Source organism: Lissotriton vulgaris, chromosome 4_1, assembly GCF_964263255.1.
Source record: "Lissotriton vulgaris chromosome 4_1, aLisVul1.2, whole genome shotgun sequence".
Taxonomy (NCBI): Eukaryota; Metazoa; Chordata; class Amphibia; order Caudata; family Salamandridae; genus Lissotriton; species Lissotriton vulgaris.
The window spans coordinates 1,002,251,714-1,002,270,837 of record NC_141691.1 but is presented as its reverse complement, the minus strand read 5'-3'; the positions used below and the strand labels follow the sequence as shown (position 1 = coordinate 1,002,270,837).

Sequence of the window (19,124 nt, the reverse complement as noted above, 5' to 3'; positions counted from 1 at the left end):
CTTAATGTCTAAGCGCCCACCAACATTTTTTAACGTTCACCGGTTCTGTTGTAAAGCGCTCAAGCTCCCTCTGCCAAGGCTCAAGCCCCCCAAAACATTTCAAAAACACGGCAGAGCATTTATTTCCTGCTCGGCAGCATCCCGTCCAAGCTCCTCCCCTGGGCACCAGTAGGGGCTCTGCTTTTGTTGGTGCACTTGTTTCCGTTGCTTGTAAGGGCCATTGCCGACAGATTCCTTTTAAAACGTGCCTCGTCTCTGTGTTTGCAGAACACCTTCGATTCCAAGGACGGTGGCGGTTCAGCACACGCGGGCATCACCCAGGCGGCAGCGGCCTACTACCCCTACGACCACACGCTGAGCCAGTACCAGTATGACAGGTAAGAGGCATGGGGCCACGCGCCGGGCACACACGGCTTCCATTATACAAATATAAGGGCAAGGGTGCAAAGGCTTTCTTAGGGGCAGAGATCACTACTGCTAAATGCCAATGTTGCCGAATACTAAGGCCAACTAGCCTGATGATGAGTCATAAATCCCAGTCCCCAACAAGCAATGGCAAAGCCAATAGGTCTTGCCTATGCAATTGCCATGAGCTATTGCCTTTGGCAATGTTTTGTCGCCAATGCAGCATGGCTTAAACTCATTTTAAGACGTTCTATGACACAGCCACCAGTAATGTGCTTTTGTTTTTAAAAGTGCTTTAGCACTGGATGCATCATACTCTTTGTATTATCTTTATTAGTTTTAGCCAGCTGCACAGCAACCACACTGGTAAACAGCAACATTGCCAAAGTCGGCTATGCCCATGCTGTAGAGCATGAACAAAGGCATTGTCAGAGCCAATCACCTCAAATGTGACACCTATATCCAGGGCTTTAAGTGGGATGAAAAAACTGGGGGGTCTCTCAAAGGGGCGTGGCCAGTGTAATTAGGGGCGTGGCTTTAAATCACTTACGCAAAAAATCTGTGCTTAGCATAGTGTGCTGCCTGACTCGTAATTTGCTGTTTCCGTCATTGCATCCAGATATTTGATACAAGTAACATCATACCTACAATAAGTACGTAATATTGGCTTTGTCAATGGTTATTACTTGCAGAAGATAAATAAGCTTCAACTATAACTTGTATATAATATTGACAAAGCTTCCAATTAAATCCTTGATGACCCTACCACAATGTTGCTGCTCCTGAGTTTCAGAAAGAGAAGGGAAATCCAGAAAGAAAATGACTCTGAAAGGATTTCCCTTCCCACACAACGCTCCCCTGGCATGACGTCATGCTGTAACTTCTCTACTACTGAGAAGTGAGCAGTGTGAGCAGCGCACTTCCATGTGCCTGGTGCTGTCTCGAAACGGGTCTCTATCAGGCTTTGTTTTGAGCCATGACACTTTTTTTCCGGACTGCAGTGACAGCAAACAGCGGTCATTGCAGTCCGGGAAAAAAAACGGCCTGCCTGTGTCAGGGCTCAAAACAGAGCCCGATAGAGACCCGTTTCGAGGCCCCCCCAAAAAAACTGCCGGTGCTCAGACCCCTTGAGACCCGGCCCACTTAAAGCCCTGCCTATATCCTTTGCAGAAGGAGAGCAATCCAGCTGAAGCAATTGAAATATGGTCTATGCTCAAGTTTAAAGAATAGGAGTGAAGCCAGCATGCACTAGCAAACTAGAAGGTAGCAAATAATAGTGGCTAGCCAACAAATGTTGAGATATAAACCAGCTGCAAGATCCTTGTTGTATACAACCTCTCATCCAAGCGAGAAGGCATGCAGTGCATGTGCTATCTCAGGCAAGACCTATAATGAGAGCAGTTGCTGACCACCTGCAACCACCAGCACACATTAAGCTCTGTCTCCTGCAATTGGACTCAACAACATGCATGTAGACAGAGTACAACAGACAGGATACGTGCACACGGTGTGGAGGAAAGGGGAGACAACTGCACTTGCTTGTGAAATATGTATCAGATTGATCAGTGGATGCATGGATTACTGGAAAAAAGAATGCATGCTTAGAATATATAGACAGGGAAATGGATTTAGAAACAGAAATGTTTAATTGTTGACAATAGTATATGAGCAATGGGACATGCTTGTCCCTATCCTAGCACAATGAGTTAATGCATGGATTGATGAATGAGTGGAGGCACAGACCAAACATCATGGGAACTTACACCCCAGGTGGGAAGGCACTACCTCTCTAATCTCAGATGTGTAGTAGGAACATCCCCAATGTTTAGTGTCCACCACTAACAGGCTTATCGAAGCCTTTGAGTCGGAGCCACAGAAGCCTTCGGTTTTACTTGAGCACCTGCCACACGTATGATAAATCGCCTATTGCATTTGCTGCAGTTTTTCATACAGAGCTACCATAAGCTTGCAGCCTGTGCTTAAATGCCAGTGCAAAACAATGTGCATGGGAGAATCATTAAGAATAGTACATGGGTTTAAGCAGTGCTGAGAATGAGAACAATTACTATGGGATGTCATCTACGGGGAGTTAGTGGGTAGCAGTAGAAAGAGGATCAAGTCATGAAGGGTGGAGTCATGAGGAGGAGAGTCTGAAATTAAAGTTAACATTTACATTTTAAAATCTCTGTCCAAAGGTAATTTACAAGAAGGACAAATGTGATAGTAAATCTGTTCTGACTGACTTGGTTACAAACAGACTGCATTTTAAAATATCTTATGGGTTAAATCACCTGTTGTAGAGATCAGTGTGGGTCCAGGGATTTCCAAGATATAACTGCAAGATATCTCTGGTGCTTAATGCACTTCTACAGAAATCTGGATAAAATCCAGTCACATCTTTGATTCATGATACAATAGCACGGGGCGTTAGTGTGCCTTCTGCAAAGCATCTTGTGCACCATGTAAGTCACAGGTTTGTGTTTTATGTAGTCAGCACAGTGTGTTACTGCTTTTAAAGCAGAGGTCCTTGTGTTACCCACTTACAGGTCACATGTTTTATTCCTTGTAATGTACCTCAATGAGTTATGAACCAGCATGAAACAGCTGCATGCAAACTGCAAGGCTAAGCGAAGACCCTTACTGTTTTTCCTCAATCTTTCATTATTTCAATGTGGCTAAAAATTGTTAGTTGGAAAGAACTTAGTAGGGCAATTAAGCATATAGACAGATATATCTGATCGAGTACAATGCATGAATATTGTTTACATACAGACCTTGGAAAACTCAAAACCCTACTTTCAAATGAAAGTTGATTTGTCAGAAATTTGTGATGTGACAATCTGTGTACCTTTGTTTCCATGTCATCAAGCTGTTAGGTTCCAGAAAGCCCCCTAAAGGGTGACTCTGGAACCAGAGGCCTTTTGATGGCCTTTTGAGGTATATGTGTTGGGCCCATCTGGAACGGAAAGTAAGAGTCCTCCCTCCGCTCTTGCAGATCAGAGCAGACAGGTGCAGGCACCGTGAGAGTGTCCGCGTGTGGGAAAATTGCACTGGCGCAAGATAAGCACATTTTATTGAGGCCAGCTTCAGTTCTGCTCAATAATAGCTGCCAGATTTGGAATCCACATGGATCCCCTTCATTTCCAGCGCTTGGCTCAAATGCAGTTGATTTAACCATGATGTAACTACGAGTTATGTACTAGTTCAACAACATACCAATACTTGTTTTAATTGCCTCACAGTGCTTTGTATCTGTACTGCCTTGTGGTTTTAAATCAACTGCTGGATGCAGTGTTTACACTCATTTTTGAAGGCTATTAGCACAATCCTGTCTTACCTCCTTTTCACCTTTACAGCATTCTTCTCTTCCTGGGGGCATAGGATGGAAGGGTGTGAATGTACACACCTTTTTGCTAAGTTCTTATTACTCAATCATGAAAGGCACCAGCTCTAGTACTAAGTAGGTATGTTTTGAAATACCACATTAGTGGACTAATTAGTGCACTAATATCACCACTTGCATTAAAACATCAATAACGTGCTCTGCACAGACTAACCGTTTCATGGTGTGGCCAGTGAACCACTCATCATCCTCAAAACGGACGCCTGGAAATAATCGGAGTGTAATTGTTCCCTTCTTCGAATCACCACTTGCGTACAAATAATAATTATTCTGAGGAATTCCCACGTTTGGAACTTGCTCAATTTTGTGTCAGACAAACGTGGACAGGTCTCTTAGCTCATCATTTATCCTCTCTGCTGATGCAGTGCCTGGAGTCCACAGAGCTTGCTTCATCTTCTGACCCTAGGAATAAGGGTGTATCCAACTAATTCTCTCTGCGGTGATAATTAATTAGCACAGAGTTATATTTTCTTGCATGGATGCTCAGAAATCAGCACTTGTGTTTCGAGGGTCTCTGACATGAGGTAAAGGAGTACTGTGTAAAAGGTAGTGTGGTCAAGTGGAAGCCAGGATAGAGGTACTTTTTTTGGTTTTACATTGTACAATTTAGGCACAACTTGGTTATCTCTTTCTCTCTTTCGTTTTGGAGCAAAAGGTTAATGCTTTGTGTTTAATTCTTTTAGGTGCTAAATCAGTGAACTGTGTTTCACAAGAGGGTGATGTTTTAATGCAGAAGCCAAAATGAAATTCACAGAACCTACCCTGTATCAGTGCATTGAAACCATTTGCTCCATGTAGCTAAAAGTCCTTATTCATTGTCATTCGTTCTTGAATTGATTAATCTGGCCATTCCTCACCATCCAAGTATTTTTTTTTCACCATGCAGTCCTGTCGCCAATATCTGTCCATTCATTCAATAAATTGGGCAAGGTTCTATAAAGAAAAATGATTGTAAAATGCATCATATTTGAAAATGTATTTAAACATTTTCTTGGACAGGTGGACTCCTTCCCAAACCCCTCTTGCATAGTTGTGGCTGGCTGGCTCACTCGCTACATTTGACATGGGGCTGGTCTGACAAAATATGCTAGGGCTGCAGCTACTCAGGAGCAGCAACATTTTTGTGGAGTCACCAGGGCTTCAAGTGGAAGCTTTTTCAATGTAATATACAAACCATAGTTGCTGCTTATTTATCTTATGCAACCAACAACCATTGACAAAGCCAATAGTCCTGACTTGTAGGTATGATGCTACTTGTATCATATATCTGTATGCAATGACAGAAACAGCAAGATACAAGTCGGGCGGCACACTATGCTAAATCACAGATTTTTGGCTTACGTGTTCTTAAGCCACGCCCTTTATTATATTGGGCACGCCCCTTTGAGTGACCCCCCAGTTTTTTATCACACTTAAAGCCCTGTCTTCACCTCATAATTATGTACCCACCCTTCCACCTACACACCCACCCACGCATCCATCGATCACTGTCTGTATGCTTGGAGTCTGTCCTTCTGTTCACGTTACTGGTGTTCAGGTGCTCAATGCAGGAGCGTGGCTTCTAACGTTCAGAGCAAGGTTGAACGTCTTCATGGCACGGCATGAACTATATGGAATAGAGCAAGAGTTGAGGAGTGGAGGTCTGTCAGGAGCGGCGTGTGCAGGTAAGAGCGTTGGGGCCGGGTTGGGGTGGGGGAAAATTAAATAAATCATTTGATTTCCCTCATTGTCAACTGTCAAATTCCAACACCCACCCCCACCCAGCCCCACCCCTCTTACCTGCACAGCGCCTAAGGCCTGTGCGAGATCTCGGACAAGTCAGGGTTATATGAGCACTGACTGTATGTACCATGTGGTGAGTGTAGAGAAAAACAGATATAAGGTTTGACGTTGTGGAAATTTGTAAAGTAACATCACGAAAAATGCAGTTGTATGGAGTTATTTTTTAAAGTGTTACATGTACCCTGTATACAGTCTGTTGGCAACAACGGCAAGCCCAGCAAGTTTAGGGCCTAAGTGAATCGAATAATACATTTGTTCCAGTTCAGTTATGAGGAACAGGCCTGGGTGAATCCATTTGAAATCACTGCTCATCGTTTAGAATTACACAAATTAGCAAAAGTTCAGTTAAAAAAACGTTTGACTGATTAGATAGAATGCAGGATTGAAAGCGAACAGCTGTGTCCAACCACCTGCTTTTCATAAGAATCTGTCACTTCCAGGATTTGGCAAAATATCTCGAAATAGTTATTCCCGAGCCAATCCGAGCGGGCAACAAAAATATCACTTGGTGATACTTAGGTCTGGCTTGACAGCAGATCCGTCAACCAGACCTATTGCTACCAATTCTTTAACCCCTTCGATGCTGATGACGAGCTCAGCTCGTCATCACCCACGGGTGTCGTGTGCTGATGACGAGCTGAGCTCGTCATGGTGCCACTAAAATGGCAATTTCCAGCACAGGGGGGGGGGGGAAACGCCTAGCAGCCAAGTGGTTTTAAAATATACAGAGTGGGAGTTGGCTCTGCCCAGAACCGTTTTCTTATCTCACAGCGTCCTATTGTTTGTTTCGTGTGTCATTCCAACTCCTCAGGAGGGCCTGTATTGCAACACAAGAGGGCTTATTTTACATTCAGCACATGATAATCCACAGAGCCATGCTATAACGAAGTAGTCACTGGAAGAGATGGAGAAGCATACTGAGCAGTGATGGCACATTTGTGAATTTCTTGATTTTCTCAATTCACAAATATCAGTTTTTAAATATGCATGTGTAATGATTTCTACTCAATTGTGATAGTTTACATGCAAATATGGCAAAGCATAAAAGCTTTCCTTGCAACTGCTTGAAGAGTTTAGACAAAACCTAACTTAACACATCTCTAATTTTGACTCTCTATATATCACCAAGCGTGACCTGAGAAATGTAAATAAGGAGTGTAATTAGTCAATTGAGTCACTGATTCTATTGAATTCCAGTGTGGAACTGTTGGATCACCACTTGCAAGTTTACAACCCTTGTCCTGTAAGATACACACAGGTCTATGCAGCAGATCCCTCACCCACTGAGCTACTTTTTTGCAAAGTTTAAAAATACTGCATTTTCAGGATACCATTCACATGGGTAGCACAGTTTTGCAATCCCACCGTCTCTAACCTCATACCTCAGCCCTCCCTCTCTGCTCCCTTTTTGCCACTTTTCAAACTTGAGTTTTTTTCTAACAATAGTAGATTTAGGCGGACTTTTCAGTTCATGATGTCCTACTTCCAACTCGCTTTTAACTTGGAGATTAGCAAATCTCTCAGTGAAATATTCAACAGGTCTCATTACAGAAAAATACCCAGGTTTATATTTGTGATCTTTTCAAAGAAAGTGGAAGGTGCACACGTTGCAAGGTCAACATGCAGCAGTCAAAATCATTTCCAAATCCCTTCATTTTATTTGAACAAATCTTTAAAACTGGCACACAGCCAACGCGTTTTGTTCCTGTTTTTTTGCCAGTGGGAACTTCATCAGGGCTGTAATTTTCTAGACAAAACATGACTTTAAAACCACATTGAACCAACGTCTAACAAACATTTAAAAACATTTAGAGACAACATTTAAGAAGAAATTTAAAAAAGGTTTTTTCAAATTATTAATAACAAATAACCCAACAAACTCATACTTAACAGCAACTCATATATGAAAGAAAATAAGACCCAAACATAATACCAGTCAAACTCCAATTGGAAAAAACAGGAAGAAAATACAATGAAATAGAGACCCCACATATAAACCACATATATCAAACACAAAAAGCTATTTAACATTCACACAAACAGCATGTAAATATCCTACACTAACATGAAAGCTACCTATATCTAATATGCAAAGTTATATTGAATTTCATGCCCAAAAAAGAGAAAACAAAAAAATTATAGTACATGTCCATATATTTTGAAACAACACTCTATAATGGCAGTTGAAAAAACGAATGGCTCTATAGAGTAGGATCTAGTATCCATTATTGGAAAACTAGTGCACCATTAAACATGATCATGTAAGCAAGCCATCTATCTTGCAAACCCAAATGTAGCGATTAATTTGATAAGTATACTTCTAAAAGGGTATTCTCTAAGTTGAGACTCCAAGTAAGAAAGGCGTGTGAGAGAAAATACAAGCAAATAGATAAAGACTAGCAACGGCGACAAAAATAGTCTAATCTCACCTTTTTAATATGGTATTGAAAGAAGAAAGTAGCAGGTAAGTGGGTTCGAGTATCACCGCAAATGTAAAAGGAAGTGTCAATAGCAGTCTATATTCAAGACTCTAAGATAGAAAGGAGAAAAATACAGACAGTTTAGAACCCGGGACGCCAGAACTAATTTCAAATACACTAAAGAACAAAATAATCCAATAAATGAAAATAATCAAAGAAAAAGAAAATAAGGCAATAACCTGAAAGAAAAATAGTAAATAAAACCACAGATGCAAGAGAGAGGTACAACAGACTGGGAAAGAGGTAGTTGGATGGTAACCCAATAGTGATAAATGTGGCCTCACCTAATGTATGAGCGATCAGGAGCGGAGGAGAATTCAGAGAGGCGCAATAATGTAAAATCGACCAAACTCAAATGATGAAATACTGCATGTGTTCTTGAAAGGAAAGGAAAGACAAAGAATGTGGGTATTAGCCCAAATGAAAAATAAACACGAAATTTCAAATGATAGGGCAATGCCAATTATTAAATAGCATAGACTAACCACATCCGAAAAACGAGCTGAGAATGGTGGACGCAAAGGGTATGATTCGAATATAGCATGCGCGTCTTAACTAATATAAACGCTTACCCCAAATGACAAAAAACAAACATTACCCAGGCTGTCAGAATGGCGAGTATGCAAAAGACGACAAAGACGTCCACCATCCCTCGTTTAATGAGGAGAGAGCCCGGAAACTATCTCCATGCTGTCTAAGTTACAGATGTCATAAAAAATATTATTTGTGATCTGTAGCATACACGTTTACATTCCTTTCTTTTTCTCTGACGGCACTGGATCCATGTTCAACCCGCTGAATGTATCTTGGTTATAGTACCCCAGGTGAACCTACCTGCAGACACAGGTTTGCATTCATTGATGACACCTGTCAGTTTTACGAAATATGCAAGGTGGAGCAAAATTAAGCAAGGGCAGAATCTAGATCAGCCCAGCATAACAGGGGTGTTTAGAAGCAATTCCCACCTGCACCCATTTTCTACTGTACACTTCAATTTTCTTTTACTGAATTTGAGAGAACTAACTCACTCACTCTCTCCCCTCTAGATTAGATGGTCGTCACATACACGCTTTTTTTACATTGAGGTATAGCGGCTTGTGATCACACTATGGTAGGCTTGGAGCTCATTTTTGAAGTGCTTAGGACTTGTGTCCTGACTATCATGTAAGATCTTGTGTAATGAACACTGGGCACACAGGATCTAATGCCCAGTGCCATCTGGGCTGTTAAACAAGAACTGGTTTTGAGTTATTGTTGATCAGGATTGGCCCTGGATGGTTGCTCATTGGTTGAATGATGACCCATTCCTAAAAGGGCATTACAAGGAACACTATGAAGGCCTGTAATTGCAGCTTTAGGACGCTCCCTGCTTCGGGAATCAGTACAGTATTGATGTCCACGATGTTCCCTGATTTGAGCTATGACACACACACTCTTCTCCCACTGGAGAGTTAGACCCTACTGAGAAGGCCGAGCTCCTTCTGTCCTTGTGGAGGCCATTGGGCCGGAACTGATTCTAATAGCTACTTGCAGAATTGCCGCAGCATTGACTCTCGTGTCTCAAGGTGAAGTAAATTTCGCACAACAAGGCACGTTCGGTACAATAGTGAGAGCTATTGTCCGCAATAGTGAGAGAAACCTGGTTTGGCTGCCTTGGAAGCAAGCCACCCCCCCCCCCCCAAAAAAAAAGTAGTGCAATGAATGGCTGTCAAACTTTAGTGCTACAAGACATTTTTATGGCACATTACTTCTGTCAATTGAATATCTTGATCTTTCAGTAAATCAAACAAACAGATTCTTAAACAGTAAACTAGACCTCAGCAGGTAGCCCACCAGCCTGTTACGTCATCAGAGGCATGGCCTTCCTCCGTTGAGGAGGACCACTGGCTGTACTTCACGAACCCTGCCTGCTTACTGAGGATCTCAGTGCCTATAATGTACGCCCTGAGATGGCAGATGCATTTTGGGCTCTGCACTTTCCCAATAGGAGAGTTATATGTCCCCATTGAACAAATGTTTTTTTTTCTAAAACAAACTGCTAAAGTGGGAGTTTGTTTTATAAGGGCAACTTAATCAATAAACTCTGATGCCCAGGCAGTCTTCCCTTTGAATGCAATTGATTGATTTTCCTGGTCGTGCTGCTATGCTTTAAAGGACAGCCCTAGCTGGAAAAAACTGTGACGCTCATATTGTTCTAAATGGGCCCTTGAGACCATGACTTATCACCCGGTGGCCCGATCTGTCTGGTAAAGGTTTTGGATGAAAGGGTTAACCCAGGCTCTGCTTTTGGAAACCTTTGTGGTCCCATCTCCAAGGGGAGCAATGGAACTACAAGTCTTGCAGGTGGAGCACCTTCCCTTTAATGCATATGTCCCATATCTCAAAGTCAAAATGACCCCCTTAGATTGAACCTAATGACAACTGATAAAAAAAAAGATATATATATATTGCTGAGTAAAAATGTAGCTAGGATTTTGCAATATTTTGTATGGAGGGTAGGGTCTGATTGTGTAGAGTCTTTTTAAAATGTTTTTGTCCGCTGGAATAAAGAATTTTTGTTTCTGAACTTGAACTTATTGGAACTCACGTGTATTAACGTTGAAAATATGTTTGTGACACTCCTCGTAAAGGAGTACATATAACAATAGCACACGCATTTAAAAGCAGCCTTCATTAAGCACTGAATTTGAAATACACCCGGATGCAGAGATTCTAGTTTAAACCTCTAAGTCTAACATTCCTCTTCCGCCTACAAACTCAACGAAAAGTGTTAAGTCAACTATTGAGATGGATGTCATCATCAATACATTTTCATAATCTTACATTTTTTGGTATGGGTTCATTTTCCCAGCCCACAAGTCGTGACTAATGAAGTTGCTCTTCATACAACTCAGTCATTGTAAATCTGTATAAGTAATAAATGTCTGGAATGTCATTCTCTGTTCTTCACTCCGCATCCTTTATAGCCCATCCCTTTCTTTTTGCATCCTCCCATTGGCTATGTGCCCTATCTACCTCCTGTTGTTTTCTACAGCATTTCGTGTCCAGATGCTCCATATTTTGTGAATAAACAAATAAATAAACCCGGAGTTATTCAAGAGCTGCTCTGGTCCAGCATTGGAGAAGGTGTTGTTTTGCAATCAGTCTGTATTTGCCTTCCCATTAGTCGCATACTTCCTATGAATACCTCAAAGCTTCCATCGGAGAGGTTAAGGGTCTTAATTGCACAGGTTTTACCAGTGTCGACGGTGTTGCACTAGGGGTGGTGTCATTTTGCAGGGTAATTTGCGTGAACAGGCGGTTATACATATAGCAATCGCATCGAATTACCATTTACAAAAAAATGAGATTTTTAATTGATCAGTGAAGCCAAATTCAGTCAGTGGCAATGACAATGTAAATTTGTCCAAAACGGATGAAATGTAAGAAATCCGATGTCAGGATGGCCTCAGCAAACATTGCTCCATAAACAACATTATGCATGTATGACAGCAGCTACAGAGTACTGGTAGAGGCCTACGCCCAAGAAGCTGTCTCTCTGTAATCGTCTAACTCCCATCGCCTTGTAAAGGGACGGGAGGGTCAGCAATTTTATTTAAGTAGGCCCCAGCTGTCTGCAAAAAAGGACTTACTAAATCTGAGGAACAGCGTGGTTCATGACATGGACATCCCCTGCCCAGCCTGTGATTACCGAGAAGAAAGAGAGCTGGAACGTACATGAAAATACATATTCCTAGTCAAAAAAGTTCCCTTCATTTCAATGTTTAACTTTAAATCAGTCCAACTGAACTAGTGAATCATGATCGTATACATACAGCAATCAATGTCTCAATTTCCTTTTGAGTAGCTCAATCCCACAGTCCCTTTTCACTTACACAAGGACACTATTTCTAACAACTGTGGTCTGGGAAAATCCTTCAACCTGTGATGAATGCAACTTATCATGATAGACAAAACCTGTTTATAAGAACTTGATTGCTCTACATTTCCTCTGAAATCAAGAACTCGTTCTGCCTTGCTGGAATCAGCATCTGGGTACGAGCCACGTTATTTTGTTCATGCAACGTTCCCACCCTGACAGTAGTCCTCTGCTACAACCAGTGGTGAAGTAATTTTTTAAATATATCTCATCTTGAAGTCCAAAATTTGGGGATCAGTATGTTCTCGAGGAAAACACCTCGATCACTTGATTTGGATGCCATCAGTAATAATGAGGTGGGCGTGTCAAAGGTGAATATATACTGGGTCCTCAATATGTCTCCAAAGTTTCGTTAGTCCACTTTATGGGCCATGGGTACCTGAAAAAAATTTCCCTGGGGTCAAAAAGTTTGGTATGTGATGTGACTGAGGGCCGCACTGATGCCAGCAGGGTGGAGGTGGGGGTTAGGGGCATGGGGTGACAGTAAGGCGTTTTTAGGGAAGAGAACCGTACACATCTAGTGGCTGGAATGCACAATGCGAAACCAGAAAACCTGGTTTAATCACAGCTTCCCCACTTAACCAAATTGTAAGATTTTAGGTAATTTTTTAATGTCACTTTCCCTATTTTTTTTACATTATCAATCATTAGAGGACCTTGACATACATGAATTCCAGATGTGCGCTATGCAAAACCTTCTCCTGTGTTTGAGTTAATAAACTATAATGTTATTCATGCATAATAGGAATCCAGGTCTCCAACAGATTGCACATAACAACAGACATGGGTCTTAGTTAACTATTGGTATTGTTGTCAGGGTGCGGAAAAAATGAATGTTTCTAAATTTATGTTTGAAAGTTATCACCTGAAAAAATATTCAATGCACTGATAATCTGATGTACTAAGGTGAAACGGTTTTGGATCTTAGTGAAATACATTATTTGAATTCTGAGGAGGTGTATATATTTTTACACTTCTGCTGCAATATGTCTTCAAAAAGTAAGATGAACTTAAAGTTAAGGGTGTCGGACACCTTAGTTACTCCCTTCTTCCTTTCTTTAACTTCAATTAATCTTTAAACAAGTGCTTGCTGTTTATTTACATTTTTTTTTAAATAATAGTGCTGAGCCAAGTAAACAGCAGTTCTGCTGTTGACCAGTGGACTCATGTTAATGTCAGGAAGGCCATATTCGGACTTTGAGTATCAATGTTATGGACTATGAAAACAGAAAATGTTACTCAGTATTTGTGCACTCTTTTTGCATGTTGAGTATATTTTTACATTAAAGCACTCAGTGTATGGTCCTCCAAATAATTTGATGACTAAAGAGGAGTCTTTTTTTTAAAAGAATGTTTAATATAGATGACATTTTAAAGGCGGAGGTTGAGACTAAGGGTTTTTAAAGTAAAATTAGATGTCAGCAGACACAGGCACCAGTTTGTAAACGGAAAAGATATGAACACGTGATCATCTGGGAGACAGAAAGCATGCAGATTCATAAGGTCTACTTGTTTTTCTTGAGTTAGAAATCCATCTCGAGAAGTCCTGCAAGCACCACACTGGTGGCCAAGCCAGGATTTGCAAATTACAGAGGATTGGATCAAAAGTCTGAGCCTTGATAGCCTGTACAAGAATCATTGACTGGGTCTTTGGATTGCTCATAAATCTCTAGGTATATTCATTATTATGTCACATGAAGGGCAGTACATTTCTAAGTTGTGTAAGCTTCAAATAAAAGTTAAGGTGTTTTAAGAGGGCTGAAGACTAAGAACCCCAACCACGGTGTACAGATCTGCAAGAGTGTTGCTTTATCAGCGTTACAGATCTAAAGTGACGAGCCTCTGTGTCACAGTTACTTAAGCACAGGGAACTGCTACAATCTAAGAATTGTTTTCAGGCATTACAATAAGGCAAACAAAATGCGTATATATGTGACCCACTTAAAATCCACAGTCTGGAGAATCAATAAACAGTGAACACATTATTCGTTTTCATGTTTTTGTTCAAAGCTTTTATTCATGCTTGGTGGATATTTAGTTTTAATCCTCCGCCCATTTTCCAGTGTCATTTCAAACATTTGTTCCACCAATCAGGTGTATTTCTTTTCACCATAACAAAATGCATACTGAACAGAGGTAAGCAGAGGCAAAGGAAAGCATGTACATGTCCCAGTGGGATGCAAACATGGGAGCTTTTTCGCCTTTGGTATAGTAGCAAATCCTGAAGTAAATGTAGAATGTATGGCCCAATTGGAATATTTTAGCTTGCCGCCCCCCTAAAACATCCATCCCCTGAACCCCTTGGAAAGTCCAGTTGTGCTGCCTGTGCTGGCTTGATGTAATATGAAGTTGGTTTGAAGAACATGTTCAGGGTCTGTTTTTGATTCTCTATCTGGTCCAATTACTGAAAATACTTTAAAGAAGATCTGCATTGGACATTCATCTGGTATGATAAATTCTGCATTGTGCAGAAAATATTGATTATGTACAAAATACCTATACATAATTCAGACTAATAAAATGCATTAATTTATAATATTAAAATCAACACCCTAAACTGTACAAACAAAAACATGCCAGAAGAAACAGCTACCAAGTGCATTCAGAAAGGTACATTAAATATGTTCAACTTACTTTACAGGCCATTTAGTTAATATCTTCTAATTTGAGTCTCACATATGTTATGTTCATACATTTTGCTAGTTTCCCTATAAAAGCATTTGATTGTGTCCTAAAACAAGCAAGAGCTGCCTTCTTTACATTGCGCAAAGATAACTTACTCAATGAAGGGTGTAAATACATATTGAGAATATAGCTCAACTAGGGACAAAGACAGATACTGTGTTTCAAATATTCCTTGCAGTAATTACAAAGTACTGAAAGTAGAATTCCAGAGGCCTTCAAATTCTTTCAGATTAATATATAGTAGACAAAGTCTTAAAAAAATATCCGACCAGCTATACTAATAATACTAATATTTTCCATTGAATTCTCGATATTATTATTATAAAAGCAAATCCCATCATTACTGGATGTTTCTCGTGCATATGTGTATCATAATTCTTTGAAACCTACCTTTGTTTTCAAGATGTACTTGGACATTGGTGCCAGCTCGCAGCAACTGCAGTCAGTTGAAGGTGTTTGAAGCATTAGTAGTGCTACAAACATGAAGGTGGTGTCTAGCAATGTACGCAGAGATCTAGAAGGAAAATGCTTATTGTGGAAAGTATACACATAAACCAGCCAAATGATGTATAGATTAAACCACAAGAGGTAGAACATATTCTTGAGACTGATCGTAGGTCTGTCATGAGGCTGCCAATCAACTATAAATAGTGTTTACACAGTGATAGATACAGTTATCCATCACTTGCTAATACCAAATCTTCTGCTGCCACAATGTGTGCCTGATTCAAGTTATTTATACTTTGTAATTATGCATGTCAATTTGTATCCTATTATACAAGACCCTGAAACATTATGAGGGGGCCGTAAGGTGACAGAACGTGTTGGCTTCTGGACAGCAACACAAATGATGGGGCTAAATATTACCGCTCCTTTTTAAAGAATTAGGAATACAAAGGGAATAGCATTGCAGTCCTCCAAGTGGGTAAATTCACTGTTCACAGGATAGCCAATAATCTAATTTCTCAGCAACCACTGACCGTAGTAACAAATGAAGGTGTACTTTTTAGAGAATTCCTTTTTATCTATTGGCTGGCCAGCTCTAGGAACTGTACACACGTTGGCAGGTGCATAACTCGTTAACCTTTCACACAGCTTTTTGTATCAACACTTGATTCTGACTTGCACTTTGCTTTATAATTAGCAAACATGTTTGCTCAAAAATAGCATGTTCATGCCCAATCAAAGTTTGCAGCTTTTCAGCTCAACAGCTTTTCAACAACACTCAACTTTAGTACATTTGGTCCTAAATCTGTGTAAACTGGAGAAGTGATGCAGAGACTTTGTAGAGATAATCATAGCTATCCCTGTATGGACTAAATACATTCAATGCATGATCCACTCTCACCACTAACTTGCTTCTGCAATCAACATGATACTTTTGTTGGAGGGCTTGTGCCCTTTTCACATCAGCATTTAGTCATAAATGTACACTTATGGACTGAAAGTGAATGGATTATACAGGTAAAGTGTCCACAAACGAATACCCTGCTGATGTAAACCTGCTTACTCCTCTGTAATTGTGAACCACACTGTTTACAAATATTCAGGAGTAATTACCATGTAAAGGGAGTTAGTGGGAGCAGCAGGATGTTCTTTGCCCTGTGAGTTTGTGGAGGCACCAAACATGCCAGTTTGTGGGCATTCACATCCTTCTCTCCAGCCCTTTTAAACTATGCAAATGGTCCGAAATTAGCTGCGACTAAGGGCTAGATAAAATCGTATACGGGGCCTGGAAAGGAATTTGAACACCCTAAACATTGTGCAATTGTAGGTGACATGGTTTCTTAAAATTTTCACCCCAAAAACTTGAAAACTGCAGTTGTAAACTGGAGCTGTGCATCCCCGACATGGAATTGTGCTGCAAGCATAATTCCACTTTGGGAAAAAAATATCATATGAAAAAGTTACATGACTGGCGTAGTAGTATGCTTGATAATCTGTTTGTGCTGTAGGTTGCAGGAAAAGTTACTGGCAAGATTTATGAATTGGGAAATCCTGTAACACAGCACCCTTCTACAGGAGTACTTATATGAATGTAAAGTTATAATTCCCCTCTTGAATTTTCCTCACAGCTTGCTCAGGAGTAGCACATTCAAATATTAATTCTGTAACAGGATAATGTATGAAACCTCCACTTATACCAATTGTAAATTAATCAGACAAACAGACACAGATGGTTATTAATATTTTCTGTACAAGGCTGTTATGGGGTGTTTGTGATGTTAGTAGGGGATGGCAGAACTGGGAGGATGCTCACAGCTTTTGCCAGCTGCTCTTATGGTCAGCATTTATCAGATATACCATGCTGTTCATCACATAGCTCTTCAGTCAGTGAATCTAGAAAATAATTTAAACCCAGGTACACTAGCAGAAGCCCGGTCTTACAAATCCTTGAAATATTTTATAGTTTTTGCATGCCTTATGCATTCGAGTGACCGGTCATATTTGAATAACAATTTAATCAATCAATCAGGATTTATAGAGTATGACACATCACCCATCAAGGTCGCAAGGCACTGGAGTTGCCTGCTACTTTGTTGTGCTCTGTTTATTTGAATAACCAGGTCTTGCATTCTTTCCTGAATTCCTGATGCGATGAGGTGGTCCTAGTTCAGGGAAAGGTTGTTCCAAGCTTTGGCCGCAAGGTGTGAGAAGAAGAGTCCTCTGCTGTTGTCTAGGTGGAAGTGGGTGTGTCTGTTATGAAGAGGGAGGTAGAACGTAGATGTATGGTCGGTTGGTGGAAGGTCATGCATTTGTTGATGTATGCTGATCCTTCGTTGTGCAGGGCTTTCCATGCATGGGTTAAAAATAGATTTACATTTAAGTTTTTTAAGATTCCATCCTCGAGGAGTGCACGCATAATTGGATTGCTCCAAAAATGGTCATTGGAAAATTAGAGGCTCACTGAAAAGTGTGTGTGTTATTTCTCAATATCAATGCCGACTTCCATTGCTTATCAGTCATAGAGGGCCTACTGCATTTCACATACTATACGCTCTAAGAAGTGAATTCAAATAAAGGCTGGACAGTTAAATCTTTATTAAAATAATCAAATTACTGTTTTCTTTTTGTGGATTGTCGGAAGAGGAATTGCAGATTTACTTTTTTTAGGACCATCAAATACCCTGCAGAACGTCTTAAGTGTGGAAGAGTATGAGAGGTACCCCTTAAACAAGGTCAAGGGAATTAGGGTCAACCAACCAATGTATAAAGAAAGAATTCCCTTGAACAGAACTAGATAAACAAGGCACGAAGGTCAAAAAAACAATAAAAAGATTCACTAATGTAAAAAGAATTCTTAACAATTTATTGAAAATACAAATGTTAAAAAAGTGGACATACAAGAACCACTGTGGCAAAATTTAAAAAAACAACAATAAAACTGTTTAACATTCAATATTGACCAGCAAGATTGAAACATAAAGACAGAACACAGTGAGATATGAAGCTTGTACAGTACTAAATGTATATTCCAACACTGTTTCCAACACCTATGTTGTGCACACCACAGAATAGCATATCAACAAAGGTGTATGAGTCATGAATTATACTGTTATGGTACGTCAACGCCTTTCGGTGGGTTTCCACGTTTTTATCCACCTTTGTCAAGACAACATTTATCTGTCGTAGTGAGTGGGTCAATATGATCTCCCTTGTGATTCTCTTTTGAATGTGGTCCGATTTTCATTACTAATCACACCGGAGCGTGTTTTAGTAAAGATTTGGGCTTTGTATATTCCCCTCTTTGGTTAAAAAAGTCATATGCAATAGACTCCTGATATTGGGACTTGAAGGCGTTGACTTTAGCTGTTGTCTATTATTTAGGCATTGTGGTACGTTTTCATTTATTTATTAAAAGACCAGAGGCGCTTCAGTCGTGTCCTTGCATCGTGAATTAATGTTTCACACTATGGTGCAGAGGGACTGCTTGCTTCCCTGGTTCTAGGGTTTTTTTTTCTAAGGGACTGCCTGCATCTCTGGTTCCGTTCAGAAATGCGGACGATGCCGAGTGTGTAGCAGTATTAAGAGCCAGCACCATCTGAGCCTACGCCCGCTATTGACCAGCAGTCAGTGTATTGCAAGCATTAGCCTTTACAGGAGCGCCCCGTGTGGGTCCTGCTGTGTACATCTCCTCCTACAAAATCTGCCATTATCAATCACACAGATCTAAACAGACAGACCACTACTCCCGACTGCCTGCTCACTTCAGACCCACAACAGGGGTCCCGGCCGGGATCCCTGTAAGTTCCTTTGCTTTCACCTTATTCACGGTGTCACACCTATACTCCCCGCAAGCTAGGCAAGCCCTATACAGGTGCCCCGCATCGAACAGTCCTGAAGAGACCTGAGATCCCAATCAGCTCGAAACGTCGTCGACAAAAAGCAAAAGAGGCAGACCGCTTACAGCAGTTGTCTATACATTGCAAATTGCTGTAGTTAATTTGCT

The 19,124-nt window shown here is 40.6% G+C and overlaps 1 protein-coding gene across 1 annotated transcript in view; it reads left to right on the top strand.

Annotated features, from left to right (window-relative positions):
* Positions 1-19,124, top strand: part of IRX4 (iroquois homeobox 4) — a 105,614-nt gene that overhangs the window by 11,410 nt on the left and 75,080 nt on the right. Inside the window, exon 4 of the mRNA XM_086966892.1 lies at positions 268-377. Coding sequence (XP_086823018.1) covers positions 268-377 — 110 coding nt within the window. The remainder of the gene's footprint in view (positions 1-267; positions 378-19,124) is intronic.